The sequence below is a fragment of the Cannabis sativa genome, chromosome 2 (genome assembly GCF_029168945.1).
Source record: "Cannabis sativa cultivar Pink pepper isolate KNU-18-1 chromosome 2, ASM2916894v1, whole genome shotgun sequence".
Taxonomy (NCBI): domain Eukaryota; kingdom Viridiplantae; phylum Streptophyta; class Magnoliopsida; order Rosales; family Cannabaceae; genus Cannabis; species Cannabis sativa.
Genome location: NC_083602.1, coordinates 81,985,816 through 82,006,884, shown reverse-complemented (window position 1 = coordinate 82,006,884; position 21,069 = coordinate 81,985,816). Strand labels below are relative to the sequence as shown.

At 32.3% G+C, this 21,069-nt stretch overlaps 1 protein-coding gene across 1 annotated transcript; it reads left to right on the top strand.

The window, feature by feature from the left end:
- Window positions 1-13,157: 13,157 nt before the first annotated feature.
- Window positions 13,158-20,744, top strand: LOC115719187 (non-specific phospholipase C2). The gene is made up of 4 exons (XM_030648132.2): window positions 13,158-14,211; window positions 16,157-16,764; window positions 19,904-20,083; window positions 20,187-20,744. The coding sequence occupies exons 1-4, from the start codon at window positions 13,742-13,744 to the stop codon at window positions 20,501-20,503; spliced, it is 1,575 nt and encodes a 524-aa protein (XP_030503992.2). The 5' UTR covers window positions 13,158-13,741; the 3' UTR covers window positions 20,504-20,744.
- The last annotated feature ends 325 nt before the right edge of the window (window positions 20,745-21,069 follow it).

Below are 21,069 nucleotides of genomic sequence, written 5' to 3'. Positions count from 1 at the left end.
ATATGTACTAAATCATGCCCCTTGAACTTTCATCCATGTTAGATTTTTTTACTAAAATTAGACTAAAGTTCTTAAATTTAACAATCTCAATAGTTCGAGGGGAATTTTTAACGGCCAAAAAAGTTCAGAGGGCACGATTTAGTACATGTCAAAGTTCAGGGGAAAAAATTACTAATTAGCCTTAAAAATATTAAGGATTTACGAAATAAATTCTGTATGTATATATAATCATCAATATCAAAGTAACTATTCAACAATAATATTTTTATTGTAATCATGATGATTATATTTTTTTTTTGACCTATAATAGCAGGTTACCAATAAGTAAAATTAATTATAATTAACAATTTTATTAAAATAATTAATTTTAATTTAAATATTTAATATTTATAAATAATTTTATTTTTATATTTAAGTCCCTAATATAATATTTTTAATATTTAAACCATTAAACTATAATATTTACAATGAAATTATTTTTTTACAAAATTTAAACTTCTACCCCTTCTAAAATAAATTTTTGAATACTTAATTAATTTTTAAAAATGGCATCTAATTATTAGCTTGCAATAACCATTTGACCTATCTTTTTCTTTTATAAAAAAAAAAATAAAAAATTAGGGTTTCAATTGATTCCAACTTAACATTATGTGATTTTTTTACTTTGATATAATCTTCTACATCTATGCCACAAACCTATCTCTCTATTCAACCAGCTACCGTTAGATTTCACCTTGATTTTTAATAATTTGCTTACTATTATGCTATTGTTATGCTTGTTTGTGAAAAGGAAGCAACGATTTCAATTAATTAGTAATCTACTTTGATAAATTTTTTTTTACAATCTTTAGATTGATGAAGATGATTTCAACGAGGAGCGAAAATAGTTAACAATCATTAATTTATAGTTGTTATTACATTTTTTAAAAGAAAAAAAAAAACTAAATAACTTGAACCAATCTTTGACTGACATATTAATTTGACACTTAAAAGTGTTAAAAAATAAGATTGAGCATGAAATTACTTCTAATTAGAGGTCATTCATACTATTTTTTTTTTATTAATTAAGGTTATGTGCATAATAGTTTTAAGTTATAAGAATTTTTGTTGCAATTATTTTAATTATTTAAGTTAAACAAATAATTGCTAAAAGATATTTACTTATTAAGAAATTGCATAAAATTAATTAATAATTATTAGTAATTTAATTTTAAATATAACAAAATTTAATTAAGTTTTTATAAGAAAATAAAGTATCAAGCTACAAGTTATTTATTATTTATTTTTCTTTTAATTTCTAAATCAATCACAACCATTCAACAATGATCTAATAGTTAAAAATAAATGTAACTATGATGATTACATATTTGATGTAACCATTTAAATATCCTTCATATCTATATATATCTATGTGTGTATATATATATATATATATAAATGAGAGATATGAGACGGTGACATGACACTCTAAAATCTCTTTAAATAGCACTATCTATTATCTCCTTAATCCTCTTACTTTTTTAATTTTTTATTAAATTTTTAAATATCAATTAATTAATTAATTAAAAATATATATTTATTTATAACTACATCCTTTTTTAATATAATAATAATAATAATAATTTCTTTGTAAAACAAATCTGAAACTACCAACTCTTTTATTTTATCTCTTATATTATAAAAAATCTAATAATAATAATAATAATAATAATAATAATAATAAGGCTAATTAGGATTTTTGTCACCTAAACTTTGACATGTACCAAATCATGCCCCCTGAACTTTTAAGGCCATTGAAAATGCCCCCTGAACTATTGAGATTGTTGGATTTAAGGACTTTTTTCTAATTTTAGTAAAAAAGTCTAACATGGATGAAAGTTCAGGGGGCATAATTTAGTACATGTCAAAGTTCGAAGGGTATGATTTGGTAGATATCAAAGTCTGGGAACATGGTTTAGTACATAAACAATCATTGAAATAGTAAAGTTGAATAAAATTAGACAAAAGTCCTTAAATCCAACAATCTCAATAGTTCAGGGGGCATTTTCAATGGCCTTAAAAGTTCAGTGGGCATGATTTGGTACATGTCAAAGTTCAGGGAGCAAATATCCTAATTAGCCTAATAATAATAATAATAATTTTTTTAAAAAAAATTTGAAACTACCAACTCTTATATTATAAAAAATCTAAATCTAAATTCAACTCTTAAATCTTAAATCTAAAACTAAAATCAACTCTTATATTATATATCTTATATTATATATAAATTATATTTTTCGCAAGCCAATCATTTACTTTAATGTATCTCTTATATTGAAGGTCACTCATTTTTCTATCTCATCTATTTTATGCATATTATTTCTTTTGCTTGCCACACACTAATGTAAGAATTTCTATGTTCAATTCTAAATATCTTCATAAAACCTTTTTATATATTATTTTAATTTTTAAGAGTAACTACATGAATTTTGAAGTCATATTATAATTTATAGTTTATGTACAATACTTGTTTAAGTAATTAATTTTTTTGATTATTTGATAGGCACAAATTAGAGATATTAATTATTCAGATAAGAATATGGTACAAAAAGGACTAGGGATATCAATTATTCAGATAAGAATATGGTATGAAAGTTTAATTATTGTATTTCAAGTTTAATCAAAATGCAAGATTATTTTTTTATTGCCATCTTAACATTTTATATTGTTTGTATTTATTTATTAAAACCTAATTAAGTTTTAATGGAGGATTATGTAGATCTACATACTATAGTGTGTAAATTTATAAAGCTGCTCTAATTTCTTAAAAATATATTATGTTTGATTGAATGCACAAATAAGATACGGTGATAACAACAACTTTAAATGTAGTAGTGACTATAAGTGAGATATAGTGAATACAACATCTTAAAGTTATTCTTTCGGTATCCTTATTATTCTTTTTAGGGTAAATGACGGTAAAATCCCCAATACTTTGGTTTTAGTTTCACTAAATCCCCACAACCTAAATTTCTGCGGGTAAACCCCCAAAACCACTATTCTGTTAGTAAAAACACACTTTCGTCGAAATTTAGCTGCTAACTGCCAGGTTGGACTGAACCGAGGACACATGGCACAATTTTATTGGTCCACGTAAAAAATTATTTAAAAAATTAAAATAAAATTAATTTGAAATTTTAAAAAATAATTATAAATAAAAAAATATTTTTTTTTCTTTTTTCTTTTTCTTCCTTCTTTTTCTTTTCTTTCTTTTCTTTTTCTTCTTTCTTTCTTTTTTCATTTTCACGATACCTTCTTCTTCTTCTTCTTCTTCTTCTTCTTCTTCTCTCTCTCTGGTATGGATGCAGGTAAGGTGCAACGAGGACCACCGAGTTGGAGCCGTTGCCGAGGACCACCAAGACAGTGCCGTTGCCGAGGACGAGGACCACCAAGCCAGTGCCGTTGCCGATCGATCTCAACCACGTACCGCGAAGAACCATCGAGGACCGCCGGTTAGCCCCGATTCGATTCTCTCTCTTAGCCCCTATTTGGATTTTTTTGTGTTCTTTAGATTTAGATGGGAAAAAATAATAATTGTGGGGAAATAAATTTAGGGTTTTTAAGTATGAGTTTTTGGGGCTGAGATTTTGTGTATATATATGTATATGTGTGTGTTTGTTTATTTGTTGGATTTGGATTTGTTTAAATTGGTTTTAGTTCTGTTTTGTTATTTTTTTTTGTAATTTGGATTTGAAAAATAGGTTGTGTGGTGATTTTGGTGGGTGGTGTTTTGTTTTGATTTTTTTTTTTTTTTTGTGATTTGGATTTGAAAATAGGTAGTGGTGGTGGTTCAGTAGGTGGTGGTGATTTTAGAAATGGTGGGTGGTGGTTTCGGTGGCTGTAAATGGTGGTGGTGATAATTTGTGACTGAAAGAAGAAGAAGGAAGAAGAAGAAGAATGAAAATTGAAAAAAAAAAAAAAAAAAAAGAAAATGAAAAAGAAAAAAAGAAAAAGAAAAAGAAAAGAAAAAAGAAAAAAAGAAAGAAAAAAACAGATTTTTTTTTTTTATTAATAATTTTTTTAAAAAAATTTAAATTAATTTTATTTTAATTTTTTAATTTTTTTAAATAATTTTTTACGTGGACCAATAAAATTGTGCCACGTGTCCTCGGTCCAGTCTAACCTGGCAGTTAACAGCTAAATTTCGACGGAAGTGTGTTTTTGCTAACAGAATAGTGGTTTTGGGGGTTAACCCGCAGAAATTTGGGTTGTGGGGGTTTAGTGAAACCAAAACCAAAGTATTGGGGGTTTTGCCGCCATTTACTCTTCTTTTTATATAAAATTAATAATAGCCTAAGCTTAAAAATTATATTTTCATATTTGGTAGTTACTCTTTATGTTTTTTTTTTTTTTTCTATTACTGATTCTCAATTTTATAAATAAAATTATTCAAAGAAAACAAAATAAGGAAAAGTTATCTAACGAAGTTATGCAATATTTATATGTGAATTTTCTAAGTTATCACTAATTATTAACATGTTTTATGTTTTAATATATATATATATATACCTTGTTATCCCAATTTTTATCTTTATGACGTGGCATGCTTATGGAGACAGATTCTGTGCCACGTGGCAGTACAACTCACCCAAAAAAAAGGCTAAGTCAGCATCCGAGCCAACGAAGACCCCGACACTCAAACGGGGATCAAGTGACAGTCTAGCTCGCTCTCGAGAGTTGGCTAGCCACCCCTAGCCGGTCCTGTGGCTAACCAGGCCAGGAAACAGCATCATGGCCAGCCAGGCCAACCTGGCCAGCACAAGGCCATGGCCGGCCAAGGATTACTCAATGTGTCCGACACACCCACACGTGGACATCATAAGTGGGCTACGAATTGGGCCCCAAAAGCCCAATAAACAGGCTGGGAAATATCTAGAATCTAGGGGCATTTTGGTCTTATGTAAATATCTAGCTAACTATCATATTTTAGTGGGACTTAAGTTGTGAACCTAGGGTCTAGGCCTCCTATATAAATGCCTTAACCTCTATCTAAAAAGCTAAGTTGCTTAAGCCTCCTCTAAGCTAGAAATCTCATATTCTCTAAGTGTCAGACTCTCTCTCTCTCTCTCTCTCTCTCTCTCTCTCTCTCTCTCTCTCTCTCTCTCTCTCTCTCTCTCTCTCTCTCTCTTACATGCCCAAGCCTAGGTTGCACAACACCCTATGCTATCCAACACTTGAGTCTCCCTGATACCGATTCATACATTGTAATCCTAAAGGGCACTATAGCAGATCCCAACTATAGCGATCTGGATAGTGATTCACTCGGTATAATACAACAAAAAGGGGAGTAGGTCATTACCTGCTATCACAAGGGGGCAAACCTCTATAACAAATCTTGTTGTCTATTATTTCTTATTCTTATTTGTACACACACATGGCAAATATCAAATCTATCGACCCCGTTGTCGGTTGATCACTTTTTAGGGTCAACAATTTGGTGCTTTCATTGAGAGCTAATCATGATCTGATCAAACGCCATGGTGAACACAAGAAGAACTCCTATGACACCATTTGCGTCTTCGGGTCTCCCTCAAGACCCACAGATTGTAGACCTAGACACTCAGGTTCCAATCACAACTAGGATACCCATGAATACTGCAGATGTGGTGAATCCCTTCACCACAACAGGGCGCAACAAGTCTGGCCACCAGAGCTGGCCAGCCTTACGTGAGCATCCCGGTGGATCCAAGTGGTAGGCCTATGCCTTTAACAGTAGATCCACCATTGACGCCTCCCACTGAAGGAAGGACCTAGGGGCGATAGCCTCCTGGAACAACAACTTGACCTCAAATCCAATTTTACACTAGAGAAATAGGCCTGGGAGTGGGCGAGCCAGCAATAGGCGAGCCTCATCTGGACCTAGGAGAAGACATTGAGTTGGCTTGACTCAGGGAAGTTGTAGGCCGCGCATGTCTGACTGAAGAACTATGCACTGATGATTGCGATGTATTTGCTCAATAGAGACGCAAATTCCTAAGATGGATGGATGACCAGGGGTACATCCTGTTGGAAATTATTTTACCAGGATCTTAGATCTACTCACAGGTATGTTGATTAACACCCTAAATATGAACTTTCTAAAACGATGAAATAAACACATATAAAGTTTAGGAAATCTTACATTGGGTGCAGCGGAATTAAATGACTCCTTCCGTTCAGATCTCTAACCCTTGTATCCTTTCTGTCGCAGAGTATTATCAAGATCTGAACCAGGATCTCTTTCTCTGAATCTTTGATGCTGAAACTCCTTTTGCTGATGATCTTTCTTCACGATCTTCCTCACTATGATTGAGATATTTTTTGCTATGTGTGGGCACTACTCTAATCACTAAGGGGTTTCGAAATATGAAGGAAGAAGAGAGAGAGAGAGAGTGGGCGGCCAAAGGTAGAGAGAGAGGCTCGGGTTTTTCTGAATGAGAAGTGTATTTTTTTCTGAAGCCTTCACTACCTATTTATAGCATTCCACTAGGGTTAGGTTTGAATTATTTGGCATTAAAATAATGAAAATATCAGAGGATAAATCCTATAAAAGTGGCCGGCCATGGCTTATTGGATTTGGGCCTCACTTTTTGCAATTTTGCAGTTTTATCACTTTTGCATCTGATTTTCTCAAAAACGCCAATTTTCTAATTCAACCATTTAAATGCCAATTATAACTATTTAATAACTATAAATAATTATTAAATAATATTGTCATTTATCATATTTATTAATTGAACCATACAAAGTATCATAATTAACAAATATGCCCCTAAAAACTCTTTCTTTATAATTTCGCCCTTACTTAGTGAAAATTTCACAAATAGACATAGTCTAATTTGAGAATTATAATTGATTAATCAAAACCAATTACATGAGTCTTACAAACAATATTATCTCAACTAGTGCGGGGACCATGGGTCTATATAACCGAGCTTCCAATAAGTAGATCAAGAATTTATCACCAAAATTCACTAACTTATTAATTCTTCGTTGAATCCATGCATAGAACTTAGAATTGCACTCTCAGTATATAGAATGCTCTATATGTTCCACCATATAGACACATCATTAGTTATCCATTGTTATAATCCTAATTTGATCAATGATCCTCTATATGAATGATCTACACTGTAAAGGGATTAGATTACCGTTACACCCTACTATGTATTTTATCCTTAAAACACTTGACCCCGTATAAATGATATTTCAGCTTATGTGAAATGAGTACTCCACCATTTATGTTCGTTTGGTCAAGCTCGAAGGAGATCATCCTTTGCTTACTATTCGCCAGATAGAAGCTATAGATTCCATGTTTATGTTAGCGCTCCCACTCAATTGCACTACCTTGTTCCCAAAATGTACGTATCACCCTGAACTAAAAGTAGGCTTACCTAACAAATCAAAGAACACGAATAGCCTTTCAAGATTGAGCCTAATCATAACAGGATTAAGAACATTTGATCTAGGATCAACTAGGCGATATTGACTTGAATAGATTTTACGGTAAGTTTAATAAATCTAAGTCAAAGTTCAATATCGGTCCCTTCCGATGCATACTCCATGCATCCAACCTGAGCTTTACTTTAGCCAATGCTCTGGAAAGAACATAGCATTTCTCCAAATGCAAGTAAACTCTCGTTGTAGATTATCATATCAGTAAAACCCTGTGTTTGATAAATCTAGGAAACTTTATTCACATAGTCATGTTTACTTTCCAATGTGATGACAACACAATAAACAGGATCAAGTATGTGAAAAGGGTTTAAGATGAATTTATAAATCAAATAGTCAAGCAATTGATTAAGTGAACCAAAACATACACAAATGAATGAAAAATACTTCTGTTTCTTTATTGATGTTAAATAAAATAGATTACATTGAAATGGAGTTTTATTTAGGGCATAAAACCCAACAAACTCCCACTTGCACTAATATAAAACTAATTAGTACATATCAATTAATCCTAAATTCTGACGGTGCTTTTCAAATGCTGTCACGGCCAAGACTTTGGTAAATGGATCAGCTAGGTTGTCCTCTGTGTCAACTTTCTCAACTAGTACATCCCCTCTTGCCACGTATTCTCTGATAATGTGATACTTCCATTCAATGTGTTTGCTTCTCTTTTGGCTTCGAGGTTCTTTACTGTTTGTTATTGCTCCATTGTTATCACAAAGTAAGACCAGAGGCTTTTCCATTCCAGGAACGACACCTATACTGGTGAAGAACTTTCTTAGCCAGACAAGTTCGTTAGCAGCTTCGGCTGCAGCTATGTATTCAGCTTCCATAGTTGAGTCCGATATCGCGGTTTGTTTTGCACTTCTTCAAACCACTGCTCCACCCCCAAGAGTAAACACCATCCCAGATGTAGATTTCCTGTCTTCAAGACTTGCCTGGAAATCTGAATCAGTGTAGCCTATGGGATTTAAAGCACCACCCTTGTAGACTAACATAAGATTCCTTGTACTCTTTAAGTATTTCAGAATATACTTCACTGCATTCCAATGTTCATGTCCTGGATTAGACTGATACCTGCTCACGATTCCAACTGCATAATAGATGTCAGGTCTAGTGCATAACATTGTATACATTAGACTTCCAACTGCAGAGGCATAGGGAATTTTCGCCATGTCCTCTATCTCTTAAGGATCAGTCGGAGACTGTTCCTTAGATAGACGAATACCATATCTAGAAGGCATGTTTGCCCCATTGGTGTTGTTCATGGAGAATCTCTCTAAGACTTTGTCTATGTAGGTTGTTTAAGAGAGAGCAAGAGGTCTGTTCTTCCGGTTTCTGATAATCTAAATACCAAGAACATAGGCTGCTTCACCCAAATCTTTCATATCGAATTGAGTGTTGAGCCATTCCTTGATGTGATTCATTCTCTTGACATTGTTTCCAATAATCAAAATGTCATCAACATAAAGGACCAGCAATACTACTACTTGGTCTTCCTTGAGTTGGTAAACACAAGGTTCATCTTCATTCTGAAGAAAGCCGTAGGTCTTGATGATTTCATCAAACCTTTTGTTCCATGAGCGAGAAGCTTGCTTAAGTCCATAGATAGACCTATATAATTTGCAAACTTTCTTTTCCTGCCCTGGAAGAACATAACCTTCTGGTTGCTCCATATAGATGGTTTCTTCAAGTACCCCATTAAGGAAGGCAGTCTTGACATCCATTTGCCAGATTTCATAATCGAAAGCAGCAGCTATGGAGAGAAGAATTCAGATGGATTTGAGCATGGCAACAGGACAAAAAGTTTCCTCATAGTCCACGCCTTCTCTTTGGGTATAACCCTTGGCTACAAGTCTAGCTTTAAAAGTTTCGGCTTCGCCTCCAGCTCCTCTTTTCTTCTTGTAAACCCACTTGCATCCTATCGGATGATATTCGTCAGGTGCGTCTACATATTCCCAAACTTTGTTCTTTTTCATGGAATCCATTTCTAAATCCATGCCGGCCGACCATCGTTTCCGTTGCGGACTAGCCATTTCCTGTTTATAGGTTAATGGATCGTCATCAATACCGTCACCTACGACCATATTGATTTCACCATCCAAGCCATAACGAGCTGGTTTTGTTGAAACCCTCCCATTACGACGAGGTGCGGTGATCTTCTGAACAGAAACTTTAGTAGTAATTTCTCAGTTGGTTCGACTGAGGGAGTGGGATTGTCTTCTTCACGAGTGGAAGAGGACGGAACATTGGAAGGACTTATATCTGATAGCAATTCCTCTAGAACAACTTTACTTTTCGGTTTGTAGTCTTTAATATAGTTCTCTTCAAGGAAAGTAGCATTTGTAGAAATAAACACTTTGTTATCCTTGTGACTATAAAATAGTCCACCCCTAGTCTCTTTAGAATTTCCGACAAACATGCATACTTCGGTACAAGATTCAAGTTTGCCTTCTTTGTTTCTTAAGACATGAGCAGGGCACCCCCAAATTCTTTAGTGGCGTAAACTAGGTGTACGACCATTCCAAAGTTCGACGGGTGTCTTAGGGACTGCTTTAGATGAAACAACATTTAAAATGTCATTTGCCATCTGTATAGCATATCCCCAGAAGGACGTAGACAAAGTTGAATAACTCAGCATAGACCTAACCATTTCCAAAAGAGTGCGATTTCTTCTTTCTGCAACTCCATTTTGTTGTGGAGTGCCTGGGGCAGTGAATTGGGATTAATTCAATTCCAAGTTCAACTAAATGATCTTTGAACTGCATATCCATATATTCTCCACCCCTATCAGTTCTCAAGATCTTTAATGATTTACCTAATTGGTTTTGGGCCAAAGCATGAAACTCCTGCAACTTTTCAAACGTTTCAGATTTCTTTTGCATTAGGTAAAGAAAACTATATCTAGAGAAATCGTCAATGAAAGTGACAAAATACTCATAACCACCTCGGGCTTTTACATTCAAAGGTCCGCAGACATCGGAATGCACTAACCCTAGGGGCATTTTGGCACGCTCTCCCTTTGCAGAGAAAGAACGTTTAGTCATTTTTCCTTCTATGCAGGACTCGCATACTGGTAGTTCACCTAAGACGATATTTTTCAATGGACCGCCTTTGGTTAGCCTATTGAGTCTATCAAAGCCTATATGACCTAAACGTAAATGCCATAGATAAGTTTGATCATCATTATCAATCTCTTTTCTTTTGAGGTTTCTAGGTTTAGCTACATTGAAAAGTTCACTATTCAGTGAGATTTATGTATTCGGTCTTAAAACATAAAGCCCTTGTTCCATGGTAGCAACACATATTTGAAATCCATTACGAGAAATTGAACAATTTGTACTCGAAAAATTCAATATATAAGATTGTGTTTGCAAACATGAGACACTAATCAAGTTTCTACTAATTCGCCATTGCCAACTTTAAGCTTTAACTCTCCTGGAAGTAGATTTTCCCAAGTTTCAAGCAACTGTAGTGAAGAACATACATGGTTAGTAGACCCAGAATCAACAATCCAGACCGATTTGTCGTTCTCTAAAACACATGATTCAAAGACAAAAGCATTACCTTCGTTTGAATTGTTTAGAAGCCTGGGACATCGTTCTTCTTGATGTCCCTTTTCATTACAATTCGAACATAGAAGATTATGTCTGATAATTGTACTTGAAGAAGCAGCTTTGCTAGATCCTTCATACCTAGTCCTTTTCCTCTGATTATGAATTGCAAACCCAGGGGGACCTATTGCAATCAGATTCCGTTCATGGGCTCGTAATTCTGCTTCGAGCTTGTCCAAGTCGAAGGAGTTGGAATTGTTGATCATGTAAGAGATAACAAATTCATTATACTCCGGAGGAAGACTATTAAGGATGAGTTGGACCCATTGTTCTCTTGATAAATCAATTCCTAGTAGATTTGCCTTTTGGAACTTCAGATTCATCATCAACAGGTGCGAGTTTATGCAACTACCAGGATGCATTTTCACATTATAGAGTTCTTTTGCTAAGATATTAACTAGGAGAGGATCGGGGTGAGGGTTATTCATAATGACACTACAACACATCAATAAAACAGAAGTAAGGTTTTGGTTCATAAATTCATACACAGTTCAGAAAATAACAAATAATCACATATGTTATAGAAATACTAAATCTAACATAGTTTATTTTCCAAGGTCTTTCAACAAACTGATACAGTGTCTCGTTTAGGCGAGAGTCAAAGCATCATCCGTTGAATAGAGTTGTCAACTCATCTAAAATGATAACCATTCTAGCAACCTTTTATTCGATCAAGATTGGAATTCAGCATTGTCCCGTTTAGGCGATAGTCAAGACAATTCTATCTTATGAGCTTCCACCATTGTTTCATAATTTGCAAGTCAAGTATGGTCGCCACCATTAGGGTGATCCATACCATACAAAACACTTACAAACTACTTATCTTTCGAGATTAAACGGTGCGAAATTGCTAATGAACCTTCCTCCATTAGGGAGGATTACTCACTAAAACAAACGCGATGTAAAACCAACAATGGAGATCGAATCTCTCTTGATTAAAAGCTCATTATTTTTTTTAAAAAAATATGTATTTTGTATAATCATTTTATTCGATATTTTTAAATTCTCCTTTTTCGAAAGAGAAGGTCCCCTTTTCCTTGTTCTTTATCTGGGGTATTTATAGGCCAGCTTCTTTGCATGGGATGCTTTAGATGGATCATAGTAGGGGCAAAATCCCACTATCGGATTGGTAGGTGGCGTATTTCCCATATGCCATTTAAGGGTGTCAGATCGTACGAGCTGGGCCTTCGAACGCGTGTCGCCTCAGGGCTTCTCCCTTTTGAATTTCCCTTATCCATAGTTGTTGGATCATTTGGTCTAGTACACAAGGACACACATGCTCTATACGATGGTGTGTCGTGGGAGACAACCTCTGACGTCGTACTTGAAAAAGTCTGGTCCCTAGGTCCGTAGTCTGACATGTATGGGTGAAGCTTCCGCGGGTTAAAAGCATAACTGGTTCACTGTGTTTCAGAATGTCTTGGCCCCTCTGGGCAATCCATGCTCGATCCAGGCGGGCGTTGACAGCCTTTGCTCCTGGAATGGAAGGGGATTTTGGTTCACGGATACCTTTCGTGTGGCCAGCAGTCGGGGAACTCCCCGTCACGGAGACTCTTCACGTGAGGTTGATGGCTTTATCTCCCTAGAGCACCAATTGAGGGATTAGGGCAAGTAATGATTTTTTGGCTTTCCTTGATTAGAATCCACGTGTCATGCTTATAAAAATGCAAAAAATAAGAGGAATTTTTTCAATCTGACTCGTCCAAAACTGACGCCTGGTGGAAATTATTATGGAGGTAGAAAATTTCGCCCATTTTGTTTGGAAAATTTGTCCTTCATGGCTTCTTACTAATTATGCTTTATCCAAATGTGGCATCCAAGTGGAACCTCTTTGTACTCATTGTTCTAAAGGGAAAAGAGATGATATAGTTCATGCATTGTGGGGCTGCCGATATAGTGTTATGGTGCGGAAGGAGTGTGGACTATGGACACAGGTCTGTGACAACATGATTCCAGACTTACCACCTTCTTGAGCACAATGGCAAGGGTTTGGGACTCCAACACATTTGATTTTTTTCTAATTGTTGCTTGGAATATATATGGAATGTCGAAACTAGTGTTAATCATGGTGGCATCTGTCAGAGAGAGAATGACACGATAACATCAATTTATTTTAGCCAATTTGGTGGAATCGGACTATTTAATTAAGAGCAATCGATCTTCTTCAAGAGAAAGAGGATAGTTGTGGCGATATGAACGGGGTGCTACACCAGATTTGAAGTTTGTGTATCTTATTTGTTTGTTGTTTATAGAGAAGCTAAAGAGGTGACTCACATTTTAACCAATTAAGCATTGTTATCTAAAACTGCTACTACTCTATTATGTTAGTCAAGCTTTTCCATTTGATGAGTTTTTTCCTACGCAGTAGGTACAATCCCAAAAAGCTGTCTAGGTACAATACGTCTAACCTATTCGAATATTCAGTTGTGTGGTAGAAAATTGCTAACATCAATTTATTCTGTATAAATATATAGAAATAAATAAGTCCAAAATTACCTTCATGCACAGTCACTTGTAAAAAAATAAAATTAGAAATAACAGCTCACGGGCTTCAATTCGGAGAATGGATATCAACAGTTTTTATTCGTTTTTTTTTCCCATATTATAAATTCCAAGCATCCAACCTAGCTAAATTCTCTCACTCTCTCTCTCCAATGGCTGCTACCTCCATCTTCTTCCTAATACTTATCATCACTCTCTCACAATCCCCGATCCAAACGACATGCAACCCCATCAAAACAGTCGTCGTTCTAGTCATGGAGAATCGGTCTTTCGACCACATGCTGGGATGGATGAAACGGCTTAACCCCGAAATCAACGGTGTAGATGGATCCGAGTCCAATCCAATAACCCCGTCTGACCCGAACTCCAAACGGGTCTTCTTCCAGAATCAATCCCACTACGTGGACCCGGATCCGGGCCACTCATTCCAAGCCATACGCCAGCAGATATTCGGCTCCGATAACGAGAGCTCCACCGAGCCGCCTCCAATGAATGGATTCGCCCAACAAGCTTTCGCCATGGACAACACCACCGCTACGGCTCAGGCCGTCATGAATGGCTTCGACCCGGATATGGTTCCCGTCTATAAAGCTCTAGTCTCTGAGTTCGCCGTCTTTGATAGGTAATTTAATTAAATGTTCATTTCTTTATTTATTATTCATAATTTTAACACAATATTATCTCTTAATACTGTAAGAACTTTTTCCCAGAGGTAATACATATTAATGGTTACAACAATTTAGTTTAAAGTGTGGGATACGGAATGTGTTACATATATAAATTGTTTTTCGAAAACTGATTTCTCTCTTTCTTTCTAATTTTGCGCTATTATAAGAAACTAATAGGATTATTAGATAATTATAAAATGCCATTGGTGTTTCTGGTCAGCAGAGAACATATTGATAGAGCCAAAAAAGTTTAAAGCTTGAAATGACGTGTCTTTAATAATTGCATTGCAATAATAATATCCCATACTGTTTTCTGATCACGAGTCCACCTTAATATTTTACATTTTATTTTATTTTTCCGGAATAGTTATGGGAAGTTGGACATTTTTTTTTGAAATGGTTAGACATTGATTATTAGATTTTTACTATATATATAATATATAATAACAATATAATTTTTTAGAATATATATATTTAGTAATATCTTACAAATATTGAAAATATTTCCAAATTTAAAACATGTATTTAAAAAATATGTACTTCGCATAATTTTTTTTTTCGAATTATTAATTTAAATTATGTTAATTTATTACTATATATCTATATATAGTCTATTTTTTTATATATATATAAAAAAAGAAATAACGACATTAAATGTCCCAAAAGTAAATTTATATTTAAATTATTTTATATATCCCTATTTTTTTAACAAATAATACCCCTATTATTTATAGATGATGAATTAGTGGCTTCGTATTACTATTTATCAGTGTTTTATTATTTATTTTGTTTGCAAGTGATATTATTGCTCTATTAATTATATAAATGGTAAATCTTTTCAAAAGTAATTGCAGTGTTGGTATATTACAGTAATTTTGGAATTAATTAATTGTATTCTAATTCAGAGAATTTTGTTTAAAATGAAAAATCAATGTTATTGAAATTTATCATTCTTAATATAAGAGTCTAAAAATTTCATAGAGTATTATACTTAAAAATGCTACAATCAAATAAGTACCGGAGAGGTACCGAGAGTGCCCAGGAAAATAATGAATTTGCTGATCATGTAACAAAATATAATTGAATATTTGGTAAAGAAGAAAATAAAATTTTACAATCCTTAATTAATAATAAAACTAGACAAGGACAAGAGAAGAAGAAGAGATGACACATTAATAATGGTTAATAATCAAGAGATAAATTTAAGGGTTGTTTGTTAATACTTTTATTTTTGTAATTTTTTAATCACAAAAATAGAAGTAAATTTGTATGTTTAAAATTTTGTTTTACAAAAAAGAAAAATGTGTTCTTTAAACATTTTTATTTTTTAACTTAAAAAACATAAACAAAAGTGTTTTATAATTTTTATTTTTATTTTATAATTTTATTTAAGTAGGAATCTAAGTCCCAAGGTTTATGTTGGGATCAGGTCTAAAATATTAATTAAGAAAAAGTATGTTATTTAAAAAAATTCAAAAGTAATTTTTTTGTTTGTTTTTAAAATTTTTAAAATTTTTATTTCCAATTAAAAAATTAAAAAGTAAAAATAATTTTATAAAATTTAGTTTTGGAAAATATTTTTACTTTTTTAATTAAAATAGATAAGAATAATATTAAGTGACACCGTATTATTACCACAGGAGAAGAGAAGAGGAAGAGATAGACAAACATTTTAATATCCCATTCAACCCATTATGATTTAATAAATACTATAATAAACTGCTTAGCACTGATTATTACATGGTGTTAATCACCATAAAGACTCAGATTATAAAAACAGATTTTTTATATATAAATCAAATAAGAATAATCTTACTTCTTTCGTATTTTTCTTTTTTAAAAAATATAATAATGTTATTTTATGGTATATAAACAATTAATCTCATACAAAATTTTCAGGTGGTTCGCGTCTGTGCCTTCATCAACTCAGCCGAACCGTCTATATGTACACTCGGGAACTTCCGCCGGAGCAACGAGCAACATCCCAGCGATGCTGGCCAAGGGCTATCCTCAGCGAACTATCTTCGAGAATCTGGACGACGCAGGAATATCCTTTGGAATTTACTACCAAAACATCCCAGCCACTCTGTTTTACCGTAACTTGAGGAAACTTAAGTATTGGGGCAAGTTCCACTCGTACGGGAGTTCCTTTAAAAGTGACGCCAGCAAAGGGAAGCTCCCGGGCTACGTTGTGGTGGAGCAGCGGTACACGGATACAAAATCTTCCCCAGCCAATGATGACCACCCTTCCCATGATGTCTACCAAGGTCAGATGTTCGTGAAGGAGGTGTACGAGACTCTCAGGGCCAGTCCACAGTGGAACCAAACCCTATTGATTATTACTTACGACGAGCATGGTGGTTTCTTTGATCACGTGCCCACACCCGTTATCGGGGTCCCTAGCCCTGACGACATTGTGGGGCCCGAACCATTTTCGTTTCGGTTTAATCGGTTGGGGGTTAGAGTTCCTACTATTATGGTCTCCCCGTGGATTGAGAAGGGAACCGGTAAGTACTATACTATTTATTTAAATTGTTTACCAATTCAGTCCATGAATTGTTTTCAAGCAACTAAATTGATGAGTTCTATAAACAATATCAAAGTATGTTTAGAGGTCTATAATATTAATAATAGGCTAATTAGAATTTTAGTGATGTAGCTAATCATGTCCCTCAACTTTAAAAATAGTACATGACTATGATTAATTAGTAGATGTCAAAGTTCGAAAAACATGATTTGGTAGATATTAAATTTGGAAAGCATAATTTAGTATATAAATAATCACTAAAATAGTAAAATTGAATGAAATTAAACAAAAGTCTTAAATCCAACAATCTCAATAGTTAAAGGCATTTTATAATACTTTCAATTTTTTAAGTATCATTCACTTTTTAATTTTTTTAAAAAAATAATAATAGCAAAATGTTTTTTTTTTTCAATAACTGTAATATATAACAATGTGTCACAATGATTTTTTAAGATATACAAACACTTTTTCTATCATATTATTTTTTTAAAAATAATAATATAAATATATTTTTTAGATATTAGTTAATTATTTAAATATTAGTTGCTATTACTTAATTAATTATTAATTTAAACAATAATAATAAAATTAAATCTAATATAATTTAATTATATATTTTTTTTAAATATATTAAATTTTAATTTATTTTTAAATTTATTTATAAATATGTCTAATAAATTTTATTAAACAATAAAATAAATAAATAAATTTAAATATTTTTAAATAATATAACTTGTTAATATTAATTGAATAATATAACTGTAAATTTGTTATAAAGTATGACTAATTAATGAAATTGACTTTTAATTTAAATTTTAATTAAAATTTACATAAAAAAATAATTATTTAATTTGTTGATACTTTTTAATTAAATTTAAATATTTAAATGTTTTGTTCAATAAAAAAATAATTAATTGATTTATTAATTAAGGTGTTAATTTTAACCGTTAGCTTTAACGAAAAAAAACTATTAAACTAACAATTTTTGTAAAATAGCTACATTTTATAAGAAAAATGTGAATTGGGTAAAAAAATAATAATAGAAAGATATTTTTTTTATATCTGTAGTGAGTTAAAATTTGAATTAGAATATTCTTTTAAAAAAAATCAATATTTTTTATTTCTTAAATAACATCTTGTATTATATAGATACATTTAATATAACATATATCTATAATATATATTAAAAAAAATTGTTGATGAAAAACTTTAAAATAACTGTTAAAACATTCTAAATTTCAATTGTTTCTACAGTTTTATCATTTATAAAATGAAGTGTATATATTTACTATAGAAAAGTTTTATAGAGGGATCTATTGATACAATTTTTATTTGTTTCAACATTTTGGAGAATATTTTAGTTCAATTATTTTTATAGTTGTCTATGTTTTAGTTATTTAGGATTTTTTTTTTTGAAATTTAGAAAAATTATTTAACTCGTTGAAGATGAGGTTTAAACAGTTTATTTCAGGCGCGTATAAAATAATAAAAAAAAAATCTTGCTTGTAATACTGTTTGAATCCTATTTTCATGTAAACATAGAAAAATTCTACAATACTTCTCCTTAGGTTTATGGATGTACCCTTTATTTATTCTGATATTTGCATGAATTTTTTAGTCTAATTTTTTTTTATGGTTGTTTTTATGTTGTTATTTAGAACATCCTGTAAAATTTTAAAAAATTCAAAAAAACTTAATACGCTTGAAATAGGATTCAAATTGTCTATTTTACACACGTATAAAATAAAAAAAGTAGTGTGTAACAGACTATTTGAACCCTATTTTTGTTTTCGATGTGTTAAAATTTTTGAATCTCTCTAAATTTTACAGGATGTTTTCAATAACTACAACGTAGACGATAATGAAAAAAATAAACTAAAAAATTTTCTCCTGTGGAGAAACAGATACGGAATGTATTGGTGGACCTCTTTTAAAGGTAAAAAAGAAAATCCCTTTTATGGTGACTTTTTTTTCTCCTTTCTTCTTTTTCATTACACCGACACGTATTAGATTTAAATGTTGATGGAGTAGTAGATATTTTGGTTAATGCAATGCTCCATTTACTCAAATATTTTATTACCAATAATCACTTTTCATGTTATAGAGCAATAATTGCATTTCACACTGATCTCCTCACCTTAATTATCTTCAAAATTATATATTTTTTGTTATTTGTTATCATACCTTTGGTTACCCTTACAAAAATTAAAAAAAAAATAAAACAACATAAAATTACCTTAGATATGATCACAGTATGAACATCATATAGTGATGTACTCCTAGATACAAAGAACAAACGACATGAACTTCATTTCTAATTACTTAAAAGACATCTATATTTGTTTTCAAGTCTTCTTTCTTTCTCCCAGCAAAAAAAAAAACGAAAAAAAGTGTTATTTCTTTCATGCATTTCCAAAATAATGGGTTGGGTACATGTCAAATTATACAAATTATAATTAAAAAGCGGTTATTTAAACGAAATACTATATTTGTTCGATCGTCAAAGTAAATATATATATTTATATATATTACAGGTTTCTTATTCTACTTTCTTTTGAGTGTTTGTCAACTATCTCGATTTATTTCACACTGCTTTTTAACCAAGTTGGGCATAACGATATTGATGGCCATCTGTATTTTGTTGGTTTCCATTATTTTTTTCTTTATTTGGTGGGTGAAATCATAGTTATAAAGTACTTTTATTAGTGCATGATTGTCACGCTATGCCAATAACATATTAATAAATTGGGAGAAAATCTCGCTCATTTTTGTCCAACTATCTTAACCAACACTCAATTGCGGACTTGTTGGATAGTAAATGAGATGATGTTGATTATTAATGGGCGGTTAGGAAATTATTGTTGATTTTGCATTTTTTCTTTCAAAGTACTAGAGTTTGAATTGTTACGACATCAAATTAACATGCCAATTGTACATGAAAGGCACACACCCACCACAAAACAAGAGTAAAAAAAGTACAGACACGAATGTATATGTTGGGTTAAGCAATTCCTGGTAAACACGAAAACATGTGATTATGTCAAAAATATATATTTGTCTGGCATAATACTATCACAGAAAAATGATTGATTTGCATTAATATATTGCTGCCTATGCAGTTGTTCATGGAACAAACGGGTTGCCATACCCAACGTCAGAGTTTGAACATTCGTCAATTCCGGCTACGGTTAAGAAGATTTTCAATCTTCCCTCACCTTTTTTAACGAAGAGGGATGAATGGGCAGGAACGTTTGAAGGCATTGTTGAAAAGAGGACAGAACCAAGAACAGATTGCCCAGGTTAGTCACATGACATATTTGATAGACACCATTATAGTTTGATCCAACTGTAAGAGAAGATAATTTAATTTATTTATTTATTTATGGACATTGGTTTGAGCAGGTATACTACCAACTCCGGTGAGAATAAGGAAGACAGAGGCTAATGAAGAAGCGAAACTAAGTGAGTTTCAGCAGGAGCTGCTGCAGCTTGCCTCTGTTTTGAATGGAGATAACATATTGACAAGCTTCCCAGAAAAAATTGGGAAGCAAATGAGTGTGAAGGAAGGGAAAGAGTACATGGAAGAAGCTGTCAAACGTTTCTTTGAGGCCGGACGTTATGCCAAGAGAATGGGAGTTGATGAAGAACAGATTGTGCAGATGAGGCCTTCCCTCACCACTAGATCATCATCATCCAATATCCCTGATGAGAAACCATGACACAAAAAAAATATATATGTAGTATTAAGATTATATTTATATAAAAATTAAGAATTCCGATCCTAGAGGTGAGCAAAAGTTGTAATTAAAGAAGCTTTGCAAAGTTGTCGATTCATTATGTACGCACAATAAAAAGATGAATGTCAACAAATCATATGGATAATTTTTATGCTTCTTTGCTACCTAATTTGGGATGAAAGTTGTGTGGATCAATGTAAAAAATAAGGGGTTTTTACAAAAATATTAGATTTTTGGCAAAATTTTACAATTTTACTGTGGGCATTTTACAAAAATGCTGATTTTTTATAAAACAACCGTAAAACAACAAAACAGAGTAATAAAAATAATAGTGGAACAACTAAAAAACAATCGTAGAACAACTGTGAAAACTTAACACAGTACACAGTATAAAACTTACAAAATATTTTTGAATAAAACAAAACAATATTTTTGAAAAAAATTTCGCCCCACAATAAAAAAAGTAAAAAAATTAAAAATTTCAGTATGTGATGTAAAAACTCAAAAAAAAAAAAAATCGATAATGAAAAGAGCATATATTTTATATG